This window comes from Arachis hypogaea, chromosome 6, assembly GCF_003086295.3.
Source record: "Arachis hypogaea cultivar Tifrunner chromosome 6, arahy.Tifrunner.gnm2.J5K5, whole genome shotgun sequence".
Lineage (NCBI taxonomy): Eukaryota > Viridiplantae > Streptophyta > Magnoliopsida > Fabales > Fabaceae > Arachis > Arachis hypogaea.
This window is the reverse complement of record NC_092041.1, coordinates 8,256,121-8,273,426: the sequence shown is the minus strand read 5'-3', so window position 1 is coordinate 8,273,426 and position 17,306 is coordinate 8,256,121. Positions and strand designations below refer to the sequence as shown.

The 17,306-nt window shown below is 30.0% G+C and overlaps 1 protein-coding gene across 3 annotated transcripts; it reads right to left on the bottom strand.

Annotated features, from left to right (window-relative positions):
- Positions 1–1,801: 1,801 nt before the first annotated feature.
- LOC112695792 (caffeoylshikimate esterase) lies at positions 1,802–14,241 on the bottom strand. Of its 3 annotated transcripts, none has more exons than XM_025748269.2 (7): positions 14,010–14,241; positions 13,821–13,911; positions 13,680–13,712; positions 3,913–4,059; positions 3,530–3,660; positions 2,649–2,786; positions 1,802–2,426 (listed from the first exon to the last, which is right to left on the bottom strand). In XM_025748269.2, the coding sequence occupies exons 1-7, from the start codon at positions 14,034–14,036 to the stop codon at positions 1,953–1,955; spliced, it is 1,041 nt and encodes a 346-aa protein (XP_025604054.1). In that variant the 5' UTR covers positions 14,037–14,241; the 3' UTR covers positions 1,802–1,952. The 3 variants fall into 3 exon arrangements, with proteins under 3 accessions (XP_025604054.1, XP_029154715.1, XP_029154716.1); XM_029298882.2 differs by having other exon boundaries at positions 3,985–4,059; XM_029298883.2 differs by lacking the exon at positions 3,913–4,059.
- Between the last annotated feature and the right edge of the window lie 3,065 nt (positions 14,242–17,306).

Sequence of the window (17,306 nt, the reverse complement as noted above, 5' to 3'; positions counted from 1 at the left end):
GTCACAGACCCGGTCATCCCTACCACAAGGCAACAATTCTATCCTCACATTACTACCATCTCTAACCCAAATGTTGGACCCCAGCAACCTCACAGACTCCTCATCATCAAACTGAGACATGCGTTCCCTTACCCTAGCATCAACCCAGTCATAGGGATCTACCACATCACGGTTCTCCATCAAGGACAAGAAAAGAAAGAACGCAAGAAAACAAGGAAGAAAATGAAAAAATCACAACTGACCTGGCTTACTCATCTTTCAGACAGGAAGCGAAAAATAAACTTTATCCAAAATCTCAGCAGTTTGAAAAGAAAAAGAAAAATGAAGCAAAGCATAACTTCTATAAAACAGACGGTTACCAAAGTTATGCATTCACTACATTTGACAAAAAAAGAGGCAAGCATTAAAACCACTACCAAATCCAACGGACAGGGGTACCTTGAGAAGTGGGACAGTTTCACATCAATCATGTCACGATGGCGCGCAGAACAAAGCCACCACCGCAAAAGAAAAACTTTTTGAATTCTAACACAAGACCAAGCCGAGCTTGGGGGCTGTAAGGAGCACACATGACGACAACTCAGCGACCGAAGATTCCGGCACTCCTAATTCGAAAGCTCGCCTTGATCCTGTCCAAACCAAGGCAAGCTTGGGGGCTATGATACGTCACCCTTATCCTCGGTCGCGCAAAAAGCTCGGCACGTGAGCAGATGATATCGTCGGGCCGATATGTTCGGCACGAAAACAGACAGTAACAGCCTCACTCATCTGAAGATAAGAAACGTGCTCAACCCAGCCTAAAACAGAAATATCATAACCAACCTACAAACCAGGACTTATCCACAATAAACTGTAAAATAACTCCTATAAAGCCAAGCATATTAGGTTCCATTACTAGTTTTCATATCCACTTATTCACTCTCACTTAATTACTCTCTCTCTCTCTCTCTAACTTGAGCGTCGGAGTATATTTTGCAGGTATTCCCGCCACGGTGTTTGATCTTGGCCGACGTAAAGTTCTTCCTCTCAGTTAACGATTTACTCGGAAGCGCTTAAGCTCGGCCCCCTCAGTGTTCAGACGAATCACACTCTAAAAAATATGATGAATTCTAATTAATCTCTTTAAAATATATTTTGATATAAATAAATACTCAAAGACCATCAGAATTTATTATTTTTTGCCATTAACTCAATTTTTTTAATATGATAATTTAACAATATATTTTTAACATATATTTTTTAACATCTATTAATGTCTAATTACTTACCAAAAATAATAAATTTTACTGATTCTAACATTTCTTTTATTAAATCTGATATTTTTTTGTTTTGCTACTTTAGCAAGAATGAAATTTAAAATTAAAACCTTGTGTATATTAGCCAAGACTTTTATTACTGTCTCTCTTGTAATGGTTCCAAATATCCCAAATTTATGCAAGTTTGACTTCCGCCACCGCCTTTTCACTCACCACTAAAACCTTGAACATCTCGGTAATCCTTGCTTACACAATCCACCTTTATATATTATTATTATTATTGGATTTGGATCCTCTAAAGTTTGAATTTCACTTTAAAGAGTAAAATGAGATCTCTCACTATTTATTTTATAGATGGAACAAAAAATAAATATAAAAGAGAAACTATTCAAGAGTAGAAGATCACACTTTATTCTCTAAAGTGAAATTCAAACTTTAGAATATTCAAATTTATTATTATTATTAGGTTTCATGTTCATATATTATTATTATTATTACGCATAATATATGAGATTTTCACCTTATTATGCTGTTGGGACTTGTAGTTAAGTCAAACATGAAACATTATGTTGTTAGGCACATACATAAGTTGTTTACACTCCACATACAGCAGGAATAGCTAGCTACCTCAGCTTATTTACCCAATGTTATTAACATACAGATCACATATATTGAAAGGTAGAACAAGGATTTAGTCTAAGTTGCAGAATGGTGCAGGGAATTGCGTCTTTTCAACCCACAGAGATAGCTTCTCCTCCTCTTGATGATGTGTGTTTTATGGAGAACACTGCTAGTAGTAGTCGTCTTATTAGCGGTGGTAGCACAGGGTTGAAGAGTAGAATGGGACGATGCAAGATTATTGGTATTGTGTGTGTCTAACCACGTAATGATGTCATCAAAGACAATGTCGATGTTGTCATCAGGCTCACCAGAAGTCAAACCATGCCACATAGAAGGGTAGAGTTTGATGGTCTTGTCTTTGCTACTTGCTCTCTCATACAATGCCCCACTCACATCAGGGTCAGTCACTGTGTCTGCTTCGCCATGCAACACAAAGAATGGCAGTGTCACTTTGTATAAACTCTCCTCAATACTCATGCTTGTTCTCAACATCTCTAGTGCTGTTTTCAGCCGAGGCCTCTCTTGGTATATCAGCGTGTTCTTCCTTATCTGCACCCACCTATCCCTTTAGATATATAGAAAATATTGGAGGCCATGAATTCAATACGTAGAAACTCAATTCAAGTACAGTTAACTTTATATGAAATTGATAATTGAGAATCGTTAAATAATTTAGCATGTTTAACTAAATTATTATCAAACGACTTTCAACTATTAATTTTACATAAAGTTAACTGCATCTAAGTTAACTGTGGATGAAGAATGTGTCACCCTTTCTCGTTTGGCAGGGTCTTTGAAGGCTGAGTTGATGACATCCTTAGTGGGGACGATCTTCCACTTGGGAATTATATCTTCTACTTTAGTCAGTATATTGATCACCACCTGGTGTGGTTTCACCTTCTCTGATATCTGCATTACTTATTTCTTTAACTACTTTCAATTTTCACACAATTACTTACCTAGCTAAAACATCTTTAGATAAGTTGATTCCTATTATGTTAGGCAATTTAATAAAACGTGTCAATATTTAGACTTATTTTGTTTGAAGTGAAATAGAGAAAAAAATGGGATAAATTTTAAATTTTAACGTGCAATTTACAAAAAAAACATAATCTCTCTTTTCTTTCCTCTATTTCTCTTATTTTACTCCAAACAAACAACGTCTTAAATTATAAATATTTATAAAAAAAAATTCATACGAGCAGTTGCTTTCAAACTAGCATAATTAATAAAAAAATGGACACAAAAAAATCAATAATAGAATAAATTTGACATAAGATATAAAAATAAAATATTAAATAATTAGTATTTTTAATCGTCGTGTTCTTAATATATTTATTTTACAGTAGTACTAAAAGGTTAACACATTTTATGATTTATGACTATCAATTAATTATCATTAATATTTTTAATAATATAAAATTATATTTAATAATATAAAATTATATATTTTTTATGATTAAATAGTGACCAAATTTAATAAAAGTACTTGAGACTTTTTCTATTAGTTAAATTTTTATTTTTCACTAAAATCATTAACTCCTTAATATTCTCCATACAAAAGTACTATTTTATGCTAATAAATATTTTTATAGAAATAAAGAAAATAAGAAATATTATGGAGCAGCATGCGATTATATATACATTCATACCTTACACATGGGTGCAACAAGAACGGCACCGTCCCAAAAAGAATGGTGCTTCATATGCAAAAGTAGGGCCACAGCCCCTCCCATGGATTCCCCATACAAGAACCTGGGTTTTCCACGGTACTCTTCAAGCCCTATCACCAGAGATAATGCATTCGCAAATTAATCAAACTAATTAATTAACTGCATATTTTATAAAAAAAGTTTTAAGTGTATCGAAAATATCGATTTAACCGTTAATTTTAATTAATATATATTATATATATTTTTTATAATTAAGATTAACAACTAAAATAATTAGAACACCGATATTTTTTAATACATTTAAAATTTTTTTATTTTATATATGAAATAAATAAAGTCAACGAGTTGGTTGAAGTCCGTACTGGTGACTGAGCTGAAAAAGTCAAAGCAATCGTGAACAATATTATCAAATTTCTTGATGTAACAACGGGCACCTTGGGATTTTCCATGTCCTTCATAATCCACACCGTACACGGCGTACCTCGCACAAGCTAGCCTTACTCCACATTCTACACTCCAACCATATTCAATTCAACATCAAAATTAATGTAGCCTAGGCAATTACTTTTGCAACCATGCTATTAATTATGGAGAAATATATGGTAAAGATGTTGTTTTAAAGATGTGTCTACATGGCAAAATCTAAACTACACATTCTAAAACCACACTTTTTAACTTAAAACCGTAACTCTTCACAAAGAAAAGCGTCACCTAATGGAAAAAAGTAAATTAGAAGATTTAAGAGAAGAAATAATTAAATTATCAAAACTAATAGATCAAAAATTAATGATTTTGGCCAATGTTAATTGTAATGACACTGAATTCTTAAAATCAATACAAAATGATTTTTCTCAAAATCTTTATTTTACTATAAATTTTATTGAAGGACTTCAAAAACCTGAAAAAACTTACTTTTCACATGGAATTTCTAAAAAATGCTACCATGGAAATGATTCCCCACATCTTCATCATACTTTTAACCCACAATTAAATTCTATAGTAGATATGCTTGAAGAAATATTACTATCTATAAAATTTCAAAGAAATAAGGAAAAAGAGAATCCCAAAGAAGAAAAATTTCAAAATATAATCAACATAACAGACTTAAAAGTAAAACTACCATTGAAATTATGAATATTGAAGAAAAATTAGAAGAAGTTACAATGCTTTTTAAACAATTAAAAATGGCTCAAGAAAATAATATTATGGAACATGGTTTTCAAATAGAAGAAGAATTAGTAAATTCTGAAAACATAGAAAATGAAGAACACATTCTAGATTATTCAAGTGACGAAGAACCAGCAATTTCAATACAAGTAAAAAATGAAGTTGGAACATCTAAGGATAATCAATCTCAATATAAATGGGAAACAGATTTTGATAATTATGCTTTTAAAAAAGGATTTATAAATAAAGATTCAAAATATACAAAAATACCATCAAAATACGTTCCTAAAATCCAGGAAATGGAAGGAGAAAGAATGCTCGATTTAGACTGCAAAAAGAACGAAAAAGAAATTTTTGAAAACTGGTTGAATTCCTTCTTATTAGAAGCCTTTACTAATCCAAAACTTAGTGAATTGTCTGGAAGAGACATTTGGAATTACATAGGATTTCATACTAAAGGAACTATAAGAGATTATATGACATCAATAGAAAACCAAGTAATAGAAGAATTAGAAACAAAAACAACAGCTTATGATAAGATATTATGTATAATGATGATTCTATATAAAGAATTTTTTGGAAAAAATATTATAAATCATAGACAAGAAGTCTATAATAAAGAATATCAAGAAGCAAAAAACCATTTAGCTAATATTCAGATATATGACTTATGTAATGTGGAGTCTTATATATGTGAATATAGAATACACTATTACAAATTAAAAGAAGAAGACAAAAATCATTATCTCAGTATGTATATAACAAAACTGCCATATCCTGCTAATGAATTTATAATGGGAAGATTTATAAGAGAAATAAATAGAGGAACAATTGAAAATAATTTTGGTGGAGCAACCTCTGCAATAAGAGAGGAAATAAAAGAACGTTGTATACAAGAAGCAACTCAAAAAAGATTTGCAAATATAATTAGAATTTGCTGTCAGGATAACGAAGAAATACCTCAAAAATATGGTCTTAATAAAAATTTTCAAAGAAAAAGAAAATATCAATTTAGAAGAAGAAAATACTATCCAAACTGGAGAAAAAAGAGATATTTTAGGAAAGAAAATAACAATAAAAACAAAAGACAAAGAAATAACTATTGCCCGAATAAAAAAGAAAATTGTAAATGTTGGTATTGCCAAGAAGAAGGACACTACGCAAATGAATGCCCAAAAAAGAAGGATAAAAAGGATCTTACTAAACAAATAGAAATTGCTAAGTCTTGTTTCATGGAACCATTAGAAGAATCTGATGATAACTTAGATTATATTTTTGAATATGTCTCAGAAACAGACTCAGAGACTGAGTAATAATGCTACATTTATTACTATAAAAATAACAGAAAAATTTATAAATGCTTTCATAGATTCTGGAGCAACACAATGCTTTGCTAGTTCAAATATAAAACTTGATTGGAAAAAATTAAAGAAACCATTAAGAGTTAGAATAGCTTAAAAATCAATACATAAAATTGACCAAAAAGCAGAGATGGTTGAAATTTTTATTCAAAATTATAGGTTCATTGTTCCATCTATATATATGTTAGATTCTGTAATGGAATTTATCATAGGAAATAACTTTTTAAAGCTATATCATCTATTCATTCAAGAATTAACATATATAGTTTTAAAAGCTCCACACGATTCTTCAATAAATCAAAAATCAAAACGTATAAAAATACCAACTACTACTATAGATAAGATCTTAAAATTTAAAATATTTTCTATACTAGAAACATGTTATTTAAATCTATACTTTCAGATAAACATTCCAAAAAATAATATTGAAATAAAGATAGAAGAACTTTTGGATGAAATTTGTGCTGAAAATCCTTTAGATATTAAAAATACAAATAACGAATTAGTAAGCATTAAATTAAAAGATCCCACAAAAGAGATAAATGTTCCAAATAAAATTCCTTATTCCGCAAGAGATAGAGAAGAGTTCTCACTAGAATGTAAAGATCTTTTGGAAAAAGGAATTATAAGATTAAGTAAAAGTCCTCATGCGGCTCCAGCTTTTTACGTTGAAAACAATAATGAAATTAAAAGGGGAAAACGAAGAATGGTAATAAACTATAAGAAGATGAATGAAGCAACTATTGGTGATGCTCATAAACTTCCAAGAAAAGACTCTATTTTAGAAAAAATCAAAGGAGCAACTTGGTTTTCATCTCTTGATGCAAAATCAGGATATTGGCAACTTCGTTTAGACGAAAAAACAAAGAAATTAACTACTTTTACTTGCCCAACAAAAGAATCAACAAGTGTGTTGCTCTATGAATGGAATGTATTACCATTCGGATTAAAACAAGCCCCAGGTATTTATCAAAGATTTATGGAAGAAAATCTAAAGGAATTAAATGAATTTGTTTTAGTGTACATTGATGATATACTAATTTTTACAAAACAGGATAAAGAAGATCATCTTCAAAAATTATTAATAGTTTTAGAAAGATGTAAAGAAAAAGGATTAGTTCTTAGCAAAAAGAAAGCAAGAATAGCAAAACAAGAAATAGAGTTTCTTGGATTAATTTTATCCGCTCAAGGAAAGCTAAAACTTCAACCAAATGTTCTAGAAAAAGTAAACTTATTTCCTAATAAAATAGAAGATAGAAAACAATTACAAAGATTTTTAGGGTGTATAAACTATATTTCTGATCAAGGATTCTTAAAAAATATAACAGAATATACTAAAAGCTTATTTCCAAAAATAAGTACTAAAAAAGAATGGAAATGGGATGAAAAAGATAGTATGCAAATTCAAAGAATTAAAGAATTATATGAAAAACTTCCAGAATTTTATATTCCAGAAGAAAATGACTACTTAATAGTAGAAACAGATGCCTCAGACATAACCTGGTCAGGATGTCTAAAAGCTAAGAAAGCTATAAAAAGCTTAGAACAAGAAAAAGAATCACTAGATTCTAAATATCCCCCAAAGGAATTACTTTGCAGGTATATTTCAGGAACTTTTACTCCAACAGAACAGAGATATACCACTCATGAAAAGGAAACTCTGGCAGCAATTAAATCTCTTAAGAAATGGAAAATTGATTTACTACCCAAAGAATTTACATTAAGGACAGATTCAAGTTACCTAACAGGTTTTATACGATATAATTTAAAAGTTGATTATAATCATGGACGATTGATACATTAACAAGAGAATGGAGTTCGTCTACAACGCATTAGATCAAGAAATTCAAAAATACGAACAAGAACTTGAAAAGTGCAAGCATTGTCAGCAAATAAAGATACAAATCCAATCCCTCAAGAAGGCCATCGAAGCAATGAAATCAACACAACAACCCAAACCATCAGAGTTCAGCCAGCTAAGCGTGGTGGACAAATCAGGTGAGGAAAAAATTCCAGAAAATAAAACAATTGCTGAAATTATCAAAAAATCCACCCAAGATAAAAAATATTATGTAATTTATAATGGCCCCATGAAAGGAGTATATGATGCCTGGGAAAAAGCAGCACCATTTACACATCAATCAAGGATAATTCATAAAGGAGGGTTTTTAACACTGGAAGAAGCAAAAGAATCCTTCAGGGAATATGAAACTCTTCATTCAGAGCAAACCCTAAAAAGAGCAGATAAAGCTCCAATTCAAACCCAGAGAACAGGGATAATAAGAAACATTCCTACAAGGGCTAAAATCAAGGAAAAGAAAAGGGTCTGTAGATCAAATCTCAGAGAAACCCTTAACATAGTCCTGAATTGGACTGAAGAAAAAAGGGCAATCTTGGGATATTATCCTATTGCGAAAGAACAGCTAACAAAGCTGGTTATATTTCCAGAGGCTTCCCCATCTGACACCTATCAGTTTTTCCAGTATGGATTAATTGATACAATTTTAATTTTTAATGATTTGAAAATTATTAGTGAGTTTCCTGCAGGATTCATTGATGCAGTAAAGAGATTTAAAAATATGATTGACAACGTAAATCCAAGGGATATATCCCTAAAATTTACGAATAGTCAACCTATTTTTAATGAAGAAGAAGAATGCTTGGTTCCAGCACATCAAGTAATCTTCATGTCCGTCTTCCCAGAAAATTTTCAACCAATTGATCAAGTTCAAGATTTAACAATCTACAGTCATGAAGGAAGACTAGCCAGCACACTAGCAAGGGTCTTCGAAAGAACTCAAAAGATAACAAGAGAATCTCACACAAGAATCAATTATAAAAGCAGAAATACTTTGCTTGTGTCCAGTAAAAGAAATGAAATTGAGGAAAGAGAGATGAGACTCTTAGTAGAATTTGAATCAGCATTCTACAACTTATCTGGACTCTTAGAAAAGCTCCCTGAAGGGATAAAAAGGAATCTCTGCTATTTGATAAAAGACAGAGAAGACCACAAGTGCCAGCTATGTGTCTCAGAAAGCAATAATGAAACGGAATCAACCCACATGATAAAGGAAGAAGACAACGCATCTGAAGGTCACATGATGAAAGAGGAGGACAGCACATCTGAAGCATCTCTCAACATTATTGCATAGTGACGTAAGCGCTTAGGTCATAGAGCACCAACGATGTAGCTGGTGCAAGATAGTAAACAATGACGTAAGCAATGACGTCATAAGAAGGGTAAGGATGAGAATTGTCCATCAGACCCAACCATTATAAATAGGTTGCTTAGGCAATTGTAAAAGGCATCAAACAATAGAAAGCAGGAGGCTAGGAGTACTCATATGCTAGGAGAGCAAGGAGGAAGCGGCCGAGGCGATTCTATAGTTTGAAGAAGAATTCCCTTAGGAAAAACCAATTCTAAACTCCCCTCTGGAGTTAGTATCTACAATCTCCCCTCTGGAGATAAAAACATCTTATGTAAAATATTCTAAATAAAGGAAGTTTTTCTCCAGAAAGGTACGCCTTTATCTTAATCTCATAGTTATGAATTATTTAGAAAGTTTAGAATTAACGGAAGAATCTGATTATTATAGATTATCTGCCTTATTAGATAACGAAAAATAGACTGTTCTAAAAACAGAATTAAATCTCAAATCAAATAAAAATTTTAATAAACAAAATCTTTTAAAAGAAGTTTTTAATAGAAAAAATATAATATACTATGGAAAAATTTAACTTGAAGCCCCTATAAAGATAAAATCTGCTAATGGAGAACTTGAAATAGCTTTGATAAATGATGAAGAATTGAGTAAACAGATTGAGAAAATTAAGGATCAACAAAAAAGATCTAAAATTGGATGGATTCATATTAGTACTATACAAGTCTTAATCAAATCTACATACATGAAAGGAATTAATTCACCAATAAGCTTAGCAATCTGTGACAAAAGAATTACTGATGACCCAATAGATCAAATAATTGGAATTGTTCATGGAAACTTGGCAAACGTAAATGTTAAATTCAATGCCCATCTTGGATATGCTATACCGTTATCAACTGAAAATCTTGGAAGATCTATAAGTTTGGCTTATAAATTTCACATAAAGAATCTAATGGAACAAGACGATGAACCATTTTCAATTACATATGCAATAAATTATGCTTTAACAAATAGCCATCATAGTATAATATTTAAAAACAGAGAAAGAATTTATGTCGATGAATTATTTCAGAAAATTGTAAAAACAGAAATACCAAAATACAAAGCTATTGAAAACCCAGTTCTTTTACTAAAAGAACCATCAGGAAAATTAGTTTCATCAAATTTTCAAATAAGAGAATCCAAAATTAATAGCCCTTTAAGTTTATCTAAGTTAAAGATTAAAGAAGAAAATTCTGAAATAAAAGAATTAACAAAAAAGGTCAAAAAATTAAATGACACCCTAAACACTAAGTTATGACAATAAATAAAGAGAAAATATATGTAACCTATCAAGATAAAAAACAAGAACTCTTTGAAAGAGAAAATCGGTTGAATTATTTACAGTTTTCTGAAATAAATCAAAGAGCATTTGAAGCTCTAAAAATAATCTATGACAAATTGAAAGGAGAAGTTGAAGAGTTAGAAAAATTAATAGAATCTCTAGAAAATAGTGATGAATCAATGATAGAATTTGCAGAAATTCTAAGATAAATAATGAAGTATACAAAGATTGAAAGACCAGAAAACAAAATAAAAAGACATAGGGCGAAAAAATTAAAAAGTAAAATAAAGGAGTATAAAAGGGAATTAAATAGTCTTCAGTTCGAAATTAATGACCTTATAATAAAAAGGATAGAAATAAGAACAAATATAAACAAGTTGGAGCTAAACTTAAAAAATTTATAAATGCCTGGAACACCATATTATGACTTAAAAGAATTAAAGCTGTTGAAAGAAAAAATGGAGAATGAAGTTGAAAAATTAAAAAGATATTTAGAAACAACAGAAAGAGTAGAAATAAAAGAAGTTTTGGAGGACTTGAAAAATTATATTAAAGAAAAAGACAAACAGATAAAAGATTTTATATACAATGATCAATGCAAAAAAGAATATTATAAACTAAAACAAGATTAAAAAAAAACTATAAAAATGAAATCAGACTTAGTAATAGATGCTCAATATTTTACAAAGTACCACCGACCAAATCTATACAAATCATAAACTTATTCGAAGCAAAATATGAAGAGTTAATAATTTTGAAAAAGAAATTACATCTTAAAAATTGGTATCAGAGCCAAGTTAACGATTAAGGGTAACACTTTTTCTTTAAGCAACACTTTTAGTGACACGCTTTTAAAATCAACAAATAACCATAAAAGACAAAAATCTTTACAAATGCATCTGTACACTAGATGTCCCCTTAATTATATACATATTTAACAGTAACATTAAAGATTGCACAATCATCAAAAGACGATTCACCTACTCGCAAGTTGCCGGCCATATTAGTTGTATTTGTCCACCTAATTAAAATCTCTCTTACTAATACCTCTTGTTATTATTATTATTGACTCTCATGGTGGTTAGGTTTTGATTTTTAATTTCGGTCACTACTGGGTGGTTGGGTTTTCCGAAAGAGCTTTTACAGTTTCTATTCAATATAAATAATTAAATATATTAAAGACCAATTCTACGAAATTTTTTGTTTGGCGTCTAATTTTTATTTAAATTATTTTTTATATTTACTAAAATATTTAAAATTTTTTAATCTTTATATTTTTAAATTTAAAATTAATTATTTAACTTATTTTAGTAATTCGACAATATCTTTTAAGTACTGTAACAAACACTTATATTAAAACCTCAAGAATTTTAGTTTAATAGTGAAGAAATTTTTCATAACTAAAACTTTACTTGTTATACTCTACAAAAACCGGATAAATATTTATTTTCTTAAAACCTAAAAAAAACTTGTTTTTTCAAAAAGGAGCTTTTCATAATTATATATCTTTAATGAGCAGAGACTAAGACACTTTAAGATAACTCTAAAGAAATTGATTGTTTCAAAATGAATTGGTACGGTCAAATGGTCAATACTAGATTACATACATAGACAAGACCACAAACGAAGTTCTGCGATTGAATACAGAAAAGAAAAAAATATGTTAGGTATTAGTAAAATTTGTAATGTGTATTTATTAAGTATTTTTAATAATATAAAATGACATTTAATAATATAAAATTATTTATTAATAATTAAATATTAATTAAATTTTAATAAAAATACTGCTACTTCGCTTTTTCAAAAAAAAAAAATTGGAAAGACATCTCCACATTCAGCAGGATACTAGTACAAATTAGGACAGAAGATCATATACATATTCAAAGTATTAAATGATTCTTTCTACAAATAATGTGACCACCGCCAACTCCACAAGTGATTTCATAACACCAATGCCTAGTAATATGGCTACAGCTAAAGTGGCAACAGTGCAATTAATGTTTTGATTGCAACAATTTTTGTGTGAATTAATATTGGTGGATCCACGCTTCTCAATTCTCATTTCTCAAAGTTATCTTCCTCCATTTTTTTAAAATTTCTTTTATCCCATGGAAAGGCTTCTTCATAAATTTGAGTTAACTATGCTCACGCCAACGCTATAGCTATGTGCCACATGTTGCATATAAATCGTAACTATACATACCGTGGTTTAGTTGGTTCAACCGTAACATCACTTGGCAACGGTAGCTAGACTAGATGGCACTATATTGGAAGGTAACCTAACTAATCAAGTAGATGAGAGTTCAATTACTAATTTTGTTTTTGAGAAATGAACCAGACGCTAATAAACCCAAGTTAGGGGAACTAATTAAATTATGTTGCTAGAAAAAACAATCATGCACCTGATAGGTGGATTCAAGTAAATTTTGATTAAGGAGAATATATGGCTATGTAGTTAATTATATATTATTATTTTGTTTTATGTTGGAGGTTCAACAACTGGCACCACAAAGTGGAAATCTATCTTCCCAAAAAATTTAACTAATACCATGTCAGATCTAGTACTTTAATACCATGTCATGATACTACTTATTCTAAAATGTTCAGCTGATGAGAAAATGTAAAATAATAGTTATATCTCTAATACTCCATAAACCTCCATCGTATACATTGTACAAATATTTCATTGGCTCCTCGTACTTTTTCCTTTTTTATTTGTGAGTGAAAAAAAGACCATTTCTAAATTTATTGAAAATTCATTTTCTCAACTTTTTTTCTCTCACTAATGTTGTAAAATATGATCTCACCTAACAATATTAATAGAAAAAAAATTAAAAAATGAAAAATCTATTGTTATATGAACAAGGGTTAATATTGCAAGGGTGACATAAAATTAATTTTATATTAAAAAGAATAACAAAGAGTGAAAAATTTATGAGACAAAAGATTCATTAATCTAACAGCAGGTTAGGACCAAAACCTTAATAAATATTATTTTCAGGATATATATAGCATTAAGAAAAAGGAAAAAATGGAGAGGAGAAAAGAGGTGAGTTAAAGTAGATGAGAGTTTGAGAGTAGAAGAGTAATTGATGAAGAAGAACATTTATTACCTCTCATGAAGCGACTGCACTCCATGCCATACCCTGCAAATTAATGAAGAGGAGGAGGCAAAGTTAAATCAGTCACAACTCACACACATGATGCACCCACTAATTAATAACCAGAAATTAAAGAAAGTGAATGAATGATACCATGGCAAAGGAAGACAAGAGCCTTTGGAGAAGATAGAGGTAACCATTTGCATGTAAAGAGTTGCATTCCTCTTGAATTTCTCCAGTACTCCTGTTCGTTCCTACTTAATTATTAGTATATGAATATATCACCATTTTTTATCACTATCACTATAATAATATGAATTTACTTACTTACTTACTTCTTACCTCTTGATATTCAAACTCTAAATCCATTAAACTAAATTATATTGTAGCTACAAGAGACCAAGGTGATGATGGATCTGAAAGTTATGTTGATGAGTAGAAAAAGCATGCAGCAAAATCAGAGGAATAATAATGATGAAGATGGCATGAACGAGCTTAGCTTGAGAGAGAAATATGTAGAAGGGAAGTGAATAAGGAGAGCATGTTTCTTTCATATGTATATACGCTTACACACATGAATTTTGATGTAGGTCCCTTTCTTATATACATAGACGGCGTTGAATTTACCAATTAATTTAGAAATTTTTCTTTTAAACCAAAGCCAGATACCCTTAAGCTCGCGACCTCTTAAGTGAGTATGAAGAGATTATGTTATTTGAGGTATAATTCATTGACTTGTAAATATATGAAGATTTAATTTTGATGGGTATTTTTTTTATCAAAGATAAAGAGACTAGAACTTATATTACAACCTCTTATGTGAATATGAAAAGACTATGTCATTTGAACTATAGTTCATTGGCACCAATTAATTTAGAATAATGTTAGACAAACAATAATTTAAAATTATTTTATTTGATTTAATATTTGTAATTATACATTTTTTATATTTAATAATTAATGAATACAAATAAAAGGAAAAAAAAGAAAATTATGACTATTTATAGTTTTCAAATAATGTCAAAACATTTTTGTTATATTAAAAGTCCTTTTCTCCTCTTTTCTCCTATATTAACAGAAATAGTAATAAACAATAACAAGCCAATTCAGTTGGTGCAGATTTAAAGAAGAATATTATTTTTTACTTAAAAAAAATGTTAAGTGTACTTATCTAATATTAACTTAAAAATAAAATAAATAAAAAATGTTAAGAGTAATTATCTAATATTTTTCTACGTCTCTGCCTCAAAGAGAGGGAGTTAATTTTCTTGTTCTATCATTAACGCTCAAATTTAGGTGACTTAATTTGAAGGAAGGAGCACCTACGCCTCCAACCCAATTACCCAAAGTATTCAACTCCAGATATAAATTCCTTGATTGCATTGTACAAGTATTTTAGTTCACACTGGTCTGGTCGGTGGTAACGTCCCCTCATACATTAGCAATAATATTAATTGTCTTCTCTAGGATCAAATTATACATATATAGTAGATATATATGACATGATAAAGTTTCATTTTCGAAAAATAAATAATAATGAGCTTGATGAACTGTTTACTTTCCTTTGGAATTGGTACTCAATTCTAGTGACTTCTACTCTTGTTATTTTTTATGTGGGAGAGAGAGAAGTGTATAACAAGAAGCTGTGAGCAAAAGTGTGTTTTACATTGGTATGGGATGTACAAATTGGAGGCACCGATTTGTTTGTTTTATTTTTTTTTCAAACAAACAATCACAAATCGGATGGTCCGATTTGTGAATTCGAAAATAAAAAAATTTTTAATGTTAAAATCGGACCGTCCGATTTTTATTTTAAAAAATAAAAAAAATACAAAACGGACCCTCCGATTTGTAGTTTATTTTTTTCTCCAAACAAACCGGACTCTCCGATTTGTAATTTATTTTTCTCTTCAAACAAATCGGACCGTCCGATTTGAATAAAACACCATATAAAAAAATACCTAATCTTCCAATAATAATGTATTACATATATATTTAAACAATATAAAAAAAATTAGCCTGACTTCTAGCAGTAGTTAGTTGCACAACATAATGGATTCGTAAATATGGTTCAGGAAAAGGATAGGTGTAAAATGGTGGTACGCATAATAAATCCAGTGGTCTCTGCTCTGTACTACTCTGTACTCTGTAGAGTGTAGACTGTGTAGGACGTATAGAGGTCACTTTTACTCTCGATAAAAACACATCAAATTTAGCCTACAAGATAACCTTTCTATACAAAGTTTTTTTTTTTTAATTTAGCATATTGAAAATTATGCTTATTGGAAAAAAAAACCTTAAATGCAATATCGCTTAAAATTATGAAAGCAATATCTCGCGTTTTAACTACGAAAAAAAAATATTAGAAGAAACATAATACTATTAAAGGTTGCCAGGCTGGGTTTACCTGCATGTTAACCACATAACAAGTTTTCCACTAAAACTTGAACAAAGCGTTTGAGATTGGATAATGCTAGCTAATGAATAATTTTTTTGAATAACCTAAACAACTACCAATCAAATTAAAACACACTATATTTTTAAATTACTCACATAAATTTTGATATTAGAATAATTTTTCGCACACCTAGTGAAATGAACATCTAATATATTCATTGTTCATATTGTTTAATATTTTCATTATCTGCCTATACTTTTCGTTTGAGATTATGCTAAGAAAATAAGTTCTCCACGAAATAAAACTTGAAAAGCATGAATAGTTTGGAAACTGCAAGCAAATTGGTCAAACCACACCGCCTTTGACGTATGCATCTTCTTCTCTGTAGGTGGTCCTGCTCCTTCTACCCACTTTTCTTGCATTGAGAGAATGATAACTATTAATTTTTGTAGGTCCTGATTGAATGTGGAAACCCCATAGTTGTCACTGTAGCTTTCTGTACTAGAAGCTCAAAGTGGCCGAAAATGGACAACCTTTTTCTCCTTTCTTGTCAAACCACCTTAACGCATTTGGTACAGGCATTATGATTTATGGGAGAAAAAAAAGCTACGGATTTCACATTTTCCGTTGTCTAGTTATATTATTACTTTCCCAATCTATCTTAACTCTCATTTGTTCTGGCAACGTAATCCTGTCAAAATAATCAGGAACACAACATTAAGTTACAAGATTAGAAAATTTGTTTCGTGAATGTGGCGTTAAAAGATACTTGTTAAATAAAAGAAACATTTTTAACGCATTCAGTATATTAAGATTTTGAGAAAGATTAGTTAAACATTATTTTTGTAACCAAATTTAATCTAAGTCTTTTTTTTTCTTATGCATCTTTTCTATTTTTCTTCAACTAATTTTTATTGTATCTGAAAACTTTTAGACTGACTAGACTAAATAACTTTGTCATTGGTCATGTAACTCACCATTAACATGTTTAATTTGTTAGCAATTTTTTTTTTTTTTGACTCTATTGGCAATAAGAGTTTGACAAAATAAAAAGCTGAGTTAAATACTTCAGATTTTAGAAACTTCGATTCGTTGTTTTGACTTTGCTTTCTTCCTTAAATGAAGCTATAACCTACCCATCATCCAGCCCCATAATACTTGTTTGGATAGCAAATGTTTTTGTTGAATTAATCAACGAAGAACCAAATAAATATGTTTTCGTCAAGTCCAACAAAATCTAA

What these genes read in the sequence shown, in the direction of transcription:
- LOC112695792 (XM_025748269.2), bottom strand. Translation starts at nt 14,036, where the DNA reads ATGGATTTAGAGTTTGAATATCAAGAG. An exon ending in TCTTGTCTTCCTTTGCCATG is followed by an intron (nt 13,713 to 13,820) that starts GTATCATTCATT and finishes ATTAATTTGCAG; the next exon opens with GGTATGGCATGGAGTGCAGT. An exon ending in ACCCTGCCAAACGAGAAAGG is followed by an intron (nt 2,427 to 2,648) that starts GTGACACATTCT and finishes AGGTGGGTGCAG; the next exon opens with ATAAGGAAGAACACGCTGAT.